General features: G+C 26.5%; 1 protein-coding gene across 1 annotated transcript; it reads left to right on the top strand.

Annotated features, from left to right (window-relative positions):
* Positions 1 to 3579: 3579 nt before the first annotated feature.
* On the top strand, positions 3580 to 4207 carry LOC127115405 (uncharacterized). Its single transcript, XM_051046965.1, has 3 exons — positions 3580 to 3665; positions 3776 to 4043; positions 4113 to 4207. Exons 1-3 carry the CDS (start codon positions 3597 to 3599, stop codon positions 4205 to 4207), a joined length of 432 nt encoding a protein of 143 aa, XP_050902922.1. The 5' UTR covers positions 3580 to 3596.
* The last annotated feature ends 5528 nt before the right edge of the window (positions 4208 to 9735 follow it).

Genomic DNA, 9735 nt, shown 5'->3' with positions numbered 1-9735 from the left:
GGTAAAGCTGAATGAATTCACTCTCTTTATTACCAACATCCACTCCAATGTCTGCCACATATAAGTTACTCAAGGATTCAGGCAATCTCATACCCTCCCCAACCGAGTATCGAGCTCTCGTTGGAAGCCTCAAATACTTCCCAGAATGACGCATTGGAGTGCACTCAAAAGAGTGCTCAGATACTTGGCGGGTTCATGTGACAAAGGTGTCTTCATTTCGGTGACCACCCCACTAAATTTTCACGCGTACTCGGATGCGGACTGGGCAGGCGACAAGGATGATTATATATCTACCACTTGCTACCTATTATATCTTGGCAGCACGCATACTCTTGGAGTTCTCGAAAACAATGTTTTGTTGCTCGATCGTCCATAGAAGCAGAATATAAAGCCTTGACTGACACGACGAGTGAGCTACTATGGGTCCTTTCCCTACTCACCGAATTTGACCACACTCCAACAGCCAATCCAATAATCTATTGTGACAATCTTGGTGCTATCCTAGTGATAATCCTGTATTTCACTCTCAGATGAAACATATTGCCTTAGCATACCACTTTGTCTGAGAAAATGTTCAACATGACAAGTTTCGCGTATCCTTTGTTTCTACCGGTGATCATGCTGATATTCTAACCAAATCCCTGATTCGTCCTCAGTTCGATTACTTACTGTCCAAGTTGCATCTCTCATTCAGACCATACAACTTGTGGGAGGATATCAATAATAATAATAATAATTAGAATTTAACTTTCTTTAATTTTTATGATTTGTAAACCTGATATTGACCCATTATTCACTCACCTAATTAATGAAGAGTTTATAGAAAAGTTATTAGCGTGACTCACTCCATTTAGGTTTATTTATGTTTACTTGGGTTGTATATATACATCACAGTAACTAATGAGTAAAGGATGAATTATTTACACAATTTTTTTCTATCAATTTCGTATATATACATGACAGTACCTAATGAGTAAAGCATGAATTATTTACACAATTCTTTTCTTTCAATTTCTTATGTAATATGATGCAAAAGGTATGTTTTGCTAGTTATATTTGAGATTCAAATAATATTATGATTAAGAATGAAAAGAATTGAATATCTTATAAAATTAATAATAAGTTAAGTATAATGCAAAAGGCATGTTTTCTTGGTTATTTTTGAGATTCGAATAATATTATGATTAAGAATGAAAAATTCTTATAAAAAAATCTAAATACAACGTGGTGTAGGATCAAAATCTGAAGTCTCCAACATCACTTTTTTAATGAAGAGGTGATGATATAGAATTATAAAGGTAATCTTTTTGTGGTGTTGGTGTCCTTTCCACTATCGAGTTTTCTTTATTCTTTGTGTCCTTACACTCATTAACATGCATTAAAAGACTACTTTTCTTTATTATTTATTTTTATTTTTATCATGCATATTTCTAATGGATTTTTGCAAACCAATTAGAAAGTAAACTATGCTACAAACTAGTAACAATCAATCTATTCATTTTTTGACCTTATTTTTATGTGTCCAATCACAAACTTAATATCAAGTTATAATTTTTTTCGCACCGATTTATTTTATAGGGTAATACTAATTTGTGACCTAAAGACACAAGTTAAAAACTAATTAATAATGTCTACTTTTAATATATAAAAGTTAATTACCACCATAATTACTTAATTACCCTAATTACAATTCATAATACAGCTACTTTCATGTTCCTATAAGTAATTTCGTACTAAACTCTATTTAATATGTACTGTTTTATATTAACGAATGGGTGAGTGGAGTTTTATATTAATTAATTGATTATTTATTAATTAGTAATTTTTGCATTTTATATTGGTGTGTTTATTTTATTAATCAATTTATTATTATTAAATATGAATATTTGTATTTTAGTATTTGTTATAGATTTTGGGGGAATTTTTTTATAAAAGAGGTTATAGGATTATAATTCAGTATGACTATTAATGAATATTAGGTATTTATATATTATTATTAATTATTAATCTACTTCTCTACTTTTAATATATAAAAGTTAATTACCACCATAATTACTTAATTACCCTAATTACAATCCATAATATAGCTACTTTCATGTTCCTATAAGTAATTTCGTACTAAACTCTATTTAATATGTACTATTTTATATTAAAGAATGGGTGAGTGGAGTTTTATATTAATTAATTGATTATTTATTAATTAGTAATTTTTGCATTTTATATTGGTGTGTTTATTTTATTAATCAATTTATTATTATTAAATATGAATATTTGTATTTTAGTATTTGTTATAGATTTTGGGGGATTTTTTTTACAAAAGAGGTTATAGGATTATAATTCAGTATGATTATTAATGAATATTAGGTATTTATATATTATTATTAATTATTAATTTACTATTTAAAAGAAAACCTATCAAGTTTGTGGGGTAATCATTATTAAATGTATAACTATAGAAAAATAATTCAAAGAAAAAAAATCAAATTACTGGAATAATTCTTATCAAATAAATAAATAAAATAAATATAACAAACGTAATTGACCTATATTTTGGCGCAATAAAATATTAAGTGACTTAACAACTTTTATATATAAGATATATATAAGATTACAATAAAAATGTATTAAAGTCAAAAGCAATAAAACTGTTTACAGTAAATAAAAATATAGAATAACATCTTAAAATTCTATTCTATTTGATTATTCATTTACTTATTACTAATTTATTTATTATATAAAAATATATCAAATAAAATTTTAAATATATGTTGTGTCATTAGCATTTATTTCAACTTTTGATTTATTATTGATTTTTTATTTCAATGAATTTTTCTTTAAATATTTATGATCATGAAGAAATTAGACTATATTTTTATTTACTGTAAACAGTTTTATTGCTTTTGATTTTAATACATTTTTATTATAATTCGGTATACAGAATGTACGTATTTACTATAATTATTCTGTTGAAAGGATAAAATATGTTAGTGCAAAGATAACAGCGGTATAAGATTCAATATGCCAGCCTGTTATTGCAAAATTACATCTATGTAAAATTCAATTAATAATAGATTGACATTGGAATGACCCTATATTATTGTTCATAATAAGTAACCGATTTTAATTTATAGAGTTTGGATCTCAATTAAATCAAATCAAATCAAATAATAAATATACTATTTAAATTTTAAAAATATTCTTATCATATATGGCGGGTAAATATCAATAATAATAATAATAATTAATTGGTAGGTAAATTAACAATAATATTAAATTACTCAATTAATATTAATCAACTATATTAAATAGTTATTTTTAATTTAAAGTTATAATTTAATAACATATAATTATACAATCAAAACGATGTTATATATGTGTAACATCAAAGGTTGGATCCTTTTCAGCATTTTGCCACACACCTCTATCAAATTTATATACTCTTTTTTTTCCAGGTTATTAGGTTTGTAATTTTATAGTCATCTAAATTTGCAGTTACATTAATTTTTGAATTTTTTTCAGTGAAAATGAGTAGAAAGGTTGATTATGTGAAAGACATCAATGACTCAAAAGAAACTTGGCGTCTTGCTGTTCGAATAATGGATGTTTGGAGTGTTGTGAATAATAAGGGTATTGAACATTTGGAGATGATTGTTATGGATTCCTTGGTAAATTGCTTTTCTTTTTTTAAGTATAGATTTTTGTATGATAGTTAGTAATTACAACAAAATGCTTTTTTGTATAACATATAAAAAGAAGATTATTTTCATTTTGTTAGGGTGATCGGATTCAGGTCCTTATTCGTCATGACCATTTACTGAAATGGAAAGAGGTCATTAAGGAGAATATGACCTGCATTATAAACAATGGCAGTGTCTATAACAATGATTTTCAGTGGAAGGTATGTGATCATTCAAAAAAATTTGTGTTTCTTGGTGGTACCACAATGAAGGCAATCGAACTTCAAAATATTCCACCTAAAGGATATTTCTTTAAAGATTTTGGTGAGATACTTCAAGGCAAATGCAAAACCGATAGACTGGAAGGTAATTTAAATTCTATTATAACTTATATATTTGCAAACACATTCAATAATGAACCTTACTTTAATGTAGATATTATTGGTGCTGTTAGTGAGATAAACCATATCCAATCCAACACTCCGGGGAAGAAAGTTGTTGTTTCTGTTGTGCTGAAAGATTTGAAGTAATGCGCATTGTTTTCATAACTTATGTGTTTGATAAATTTATATAGTTTGCATCACTGAATCCCATCATATAATATTGTTTATTTATATTGCAAAATAGGGGTAATTGCATAAATTGCAATTAATGGGAAATCTATGGATCAAAATTTTTGGCTTACTACAATGATCCTAAAAACAATGGAGCTATTGTAATTCTGCTCACTCATGCAATGGTAAAAGATGGCCAAGGTATTACACTATCAGACTTTATAAATACATAGCTGATTTCTATTTTTCATTATACGTTCAATAATTTTTATATTAATTATACAATTTACAGTGTCAAATGCATGGAGTGGTTCCAAATTGTTGATAAATGAAGACATCCCTGAAATTCAAGATTTTATGTCTAAGTATGGATTTTATTTATTTATTTATATTCAGATTATTATACATAATTTTTAATTTCAAAAACAATCTTATTTCTATAGGTTGCCTACTAATGAACAGAAGGAGAAGCCTACTCAATCTGCAAAATCTCTTTCTAATTGGTCTGGTGGTTCTCAGTATTCGCCAGTAGAAAGGTTTGTTCATAATGCGAAATGTATGTCCTTAAGTCAGTTCTGCAAAATCAAACATGTAAGTTGAATACTATAGAGCCGAATTTATCTTTACTATTACAATTATATTGTTTGCTTTTTGAAATTAATATCATTTTTGATTTGCTTTTAGGAAACTTTATGTGTTACTGTAGCAACCACATTGAAATTTGTTGTCTCAAAGTATGGATGGTTTTATTATGGCTGCACAAGGTGTTCTTCGAAGGCACCTAATCCTGAAAAAGCTTATGAATGTTCATGTGGGCAAAAAGTCGAACAACCTATACCAAGGTACATATAATCTAGATGAGTTGCAAATAAATTTGGTAATGGATTTGTTATTAATCATATTATTTTCTTCGTTTAAAATACTATAGGTACAAGATTGAGATATATGTTAGCAATGGTGAATCAAAATATCGATTTGTATTCTGGGATTCCGAATGTGCTGATATACTTGGAATGACTGCTGAATTTATGCATAACTCTATGGTGGAGGTACATTGTTATACATAAGTTAAAATGTTAATAGTTTATCGAGTTGTAAAGTTCAGATTATCACTCATGGTTGATATTTTATTTTTCCATTAGAATGGAGAAGATGATCCAATGGTTTATCCTGATGAGCTTGAAATGCTGTTGAATAAGAAAATGGCTTTTAGAGTTAAGGTGCAGCCAACGTTTTCCCAAGCGTCTGTTTGGAAGCTTTGTGATGAGTTATAATACTATTTAAACATTTAACAAGTATAATAAATATTCGATGTTTCAATGTGCAGAATCAGTCTAAAATTGAATATGCAAAGTTGGTCCCTAACAAAGAAAATTTGGAAACTTCCGCAGTAAGTATCTTCATTTGTTAACATAATAATTTTCTATGATAAATATTGTATTATTATAATTCATTTTATATCTGACAATTAATTTTTTATATTGCAAGCAAACATTATCTGCATCTGGTGAAAATGATCCAGAATCAATCATTCTAATGACTCCGGCTAAGGATGTTGTAATTGCTGACAAGGGTGAAGAAGTTGATTTTGAAGCGTCTGGCGCTACGCAATTATCAGGCACCAAACCATCCAAGAAATTAAAGATAGAACCATCTTCTTAATTAGAATTTTCGGAAATTTGATATTGAAATATATTTTATGAACTTTTTAGCACCAGAATGAGTTTAAGTATGAAGTTGTTAAGAACATGATATGTTTTGGTTGTAGGATGTGTTCTTACTTTTTTGAAGTGTTTATTTTGTGGGATTACAATTGACATTTATATTTCATGTATGGTTTAAAGGATGATAATGAGTATTTAATTCATGTGTGTGAAATTATTCAAAATCCTATGTTGTTATGTTGAACATTGTGTTTTGTGTGTTCTTTCAACTACAAAATTTATATGAGTATCATATCTTCAAATGTTAATAAGTATTTTAGATTGATAACAAAACACGTTGTCATCTTATGAAATATGTGTATACGACTAAATTATAAATAGATTATTGCATGTCATGTTTGGTTTCAGCATGCCTAATGGTGTTAGAAATTAAAAAAACAATTACATAAAAATTTATTATGAAATCCTTCAAAACTAATTATAGAAAACACATAGAAACACATTTTTTTACAATTTTTTTCAAAGTCTAATACATATGTTAAAATTGCAGGTAGTTCAGAAATGTTGGAGCAATGTTTGAATCTTGCATTCAACTGAATTAAGGATTTATAAAAAAAACAAGGTATAATTATCGTATACAGTGAATTGTCTTTTGATTGGTAATGGAAAATCTACATTGTTTGTTTGAAATGATTAAGTTAAGCATGCAACTATACTTTTTACCAATCCCACGTCATCATATATAGTATTATAACTCAACACATTTAAATTATTTATTTTCCAAAATATAGTTGGGGGTTGAAATGAATAATTATGTCCACTGCCTCCTTTCTATTGGCTAGGTCAGTGGAGTATTAAAATAATTCAGTAGTAAGATAATTAATGTTATGCATGATTTGTAATAAATCAATAAGAATATCAATTCTTTATACATTTAGTTGTACAAGAAAATGATTGTAAATAATTAAAATGGGCTAAGAAAATGGGCCCCACTAAATCCCACTATATATTATATAAAATATAATTAAAAAATTGATTCAAATATATCAAAATACATTAAAAGAGAGTTTTTCATTGAGTAAGGTGATGTATGATATGAGTAATTTCCAATGGGTGAATTATTTTATGGATTTGGGATAAAAAGAGAATTTTGAAATCTTGAATTATGGTGTGGATTTGGAATAAGAGGTGGATTTCCAAAATATGGGGTGTTTTGTTGATTTGGGATACAAAGAGGACTTCCATCATTTTGCATAAAATTGGAGCATGTGTTATGTTGATTGAGGTTCATTTTCAAATGAAATGTGTACACACAAAAATTAAAATTAAATAAAATAAATTGGTCAAATTTAGACTAGACGTGAGTGAAAAATGTGATAAAATAAATTACCTATTTATACTACTAAAAATATTATCGTTATTTTATTGTTGTTGCAATCTTATCATTCCAAAATGAAATCAATATCCTGAAATCAAATTAGTTATTATTGTAGTTTTTTAAGGTTGCGGGCAGGTTTTGAATCATCACTTCCTAAAAGGTTGCGGGCAGGTTTTGTATAAACTCAGTTTTTTAAGGACCAAAGAATTGTACGAAGTTAAATCATTTTTGTTGCTGGACTTATTTCTCACAATTTTAACTAAAATTGTGAACCTTTTGTTTCAATATCTTTTGTTGCATTAAACCTTACTGTATCAATTGCAATTAATTTCAATATTTGATAGTATTCATTACTATATTTTAAAACAAATGAGGTTCTGGTATTTCTTTTACATGGTTTATGTATTTTGGTTAAATAATCATTTATTATGAAGGTTAATATTTGCGCTTTTATACCTCAAATTAGTAACAGATTGGAAAATTTCATCCATTACTAAATAAATATATTTTTATTTCTTATGTCCAAAATCTCAATGATAAATGGAATGTTTATTCATAACATTAACAATGGAATGTTTATTATATATAAATATATCAATAAATTGTAAAAATATTTTTGTATTATATTTTTTGATTATTTCCTTAATATAGTATACAAAAAAATTAAGCAAATTATATTCCTATAAATTAATAATGTTTTACTTTATTATGTCCCAAACTGGAAAAAGTTATTTGTGGAAATTGTTTGAACTCATTTATTGATCATTTAACATCCATTACATTAAAAAAAACTCTTATGCAATAAATTTGTGTACGTTAATCCAACCATATATATATATATATATATATATATATATATATATATATATATATATATATATATATATATATATATATATATATATAAACAAAAAAATATATTATATTTTAATTTTTTAAAAATAAATTATTGCACTTGCGCGACCCGTGCGAACGCACGGGTCCTTTACTAGTTATATTGAAAATTATGGATTGATTTTAATAAAAATATAAAATGAATTTTTTAATTATTTTTCCCAATACAAACTTGTTATTAATAGTTTTCTAAGCAATATAATTATTTTTATCCTTACTTTAACAAAATTTATTATTAATAATAATATTATGAAAAATAATTATTATACATCCCTTAGAAGTATAAATTTAGACTCTTTCCACTAAAAATTGACACATGCGCGTGCGTTTTTCAACTTGAGCCCCATGCAACATTTTGTGATTATAAAAACCAAAAAAGGAACTAAACAATCTACTGAATCACATATGTTTTTGAAAAAAAAATAATTTTTTGTATTATAATGAAAAAAATTAATTTTTTTCGGGAAAAAAACATATTTTTTGTATTTTCAGAAAAATAAATTTAAAAATTGTTTTTTTTTCGAAAAAAATTGTTTTTTTTATATTCATAAAAACATAACTTTTTTGAAAATAAAATCCAATTTTGGCAATTTAAAAAAAAACGATTTTTTAATTTTTGGGAAAAAACAATTTTTTGTATTTTTCAAAACAAATCGTTTTTTTCCGAAAAAAAATTAATTTTGTATTTTTCAAAAAAATAATTTTTTAATATTTAAAAAGAATATTTTTTATAAAACTAGATATAAAAAATCCACTGGATCATTAAAATGTGTTGGATGGATTGGATCAATTCATACTTATAAATGGATGGATTTAATTCAATCCATTAACTTAGTTTTTATGTAGTGGATGAATTGGATGAATTTGTTGATGGATGAATTTTGCCTTAATGGATCCAATTAACACCCCTATGATATTTCATGTAGACTAGGCATTTTTTCAAAAAAAAAAAGATTTACCAGTTGAAAGAGAGATTTTGCCTAACTCATTTTATCTTTTTTAGATACGAAGAAATAATTGCTAAGTTAAGTTCACATAGAGAATTCAATTTACATTCATCCTAATAGGCTTATTGTCATGCTAATAAACTTACAAGTGTTGTTGTGCACGAATGTCAACCCACTCACCAGTTTTCTTTTTGTGGGTGATGATAAAGAGCTCATCCAAATGTGTGGTTTGGTTGAGTTTATTAGACTATACTCAAAGACAATATATATGATTATAGTGTATATTAGATATAATTATCTTAACGCATTGTAATTACAAATAGAATATACATCAATTTCAGAGCAACACCATGGTGAGCCCTATGACTTGTCATATGGACTGTCCCACCTCTGCTTGATGATCGATTAATCTTATTTAGTTGAAAGAGCTTTTTGAAGTCTTCTTTCTTCCACTCATAAAGAAGATATGTATGTGCATCTACACCTGTCCAAGGCGGCCTTTCATTCTCATCTCTAACCTTTTTAAATATATCAGTCACTCGTTTGATATATTTCTAATGAAACAAGTCTTTCATTTTAGCATCATCACAATATTCTAAAGATACAAGCGACTGCCAAAAT

This window comes from Lathyrus oleraceus, chromosome 1 (assembly GCF_024323335.1).
Source record: "Lathyrus oleraceus cultivar Zhongwan6 chromosome 1, CAAS_Psat_ZW6_1.0, whole genome shotgun sequence".
Taxonomy (NCBI): domain Eukaryota; kingdom Viridiplantae; phylum Streptophyta; class Magnoliopsida; order Fabales; family Fabaceae; genus Lathyrus; species Lathyrus oleraceus.
The sequence above is the reverse complement of the archived record's forward strand: the minus strand, read 5'-3'. Positions and strand labels throughout refer to the sequence as shown.

Coding starts and splice junctions, on each gene's coding strand:
- LOC127115405 (XM_051046965.1), top strand. CDS start 3,597: ATGGATGTTTGGAGTGTTGTGAATAATAAGGGTATTGAACATTTGGAG. Junction 3,666..3,775: donor TGATTGTTATGGATTCCTTG/GTAAATTGCTTT, acceptor TCATTTTGTTAG/GGTGATCGGATTCAGGTCCT. Junction 4,044..4,112: donor CAAAACCGATAGACTGGAAG/GTAATTTAAATT, acceptor ACTTTAATGTAG/ATATTATTGGTGCTGTTAGT.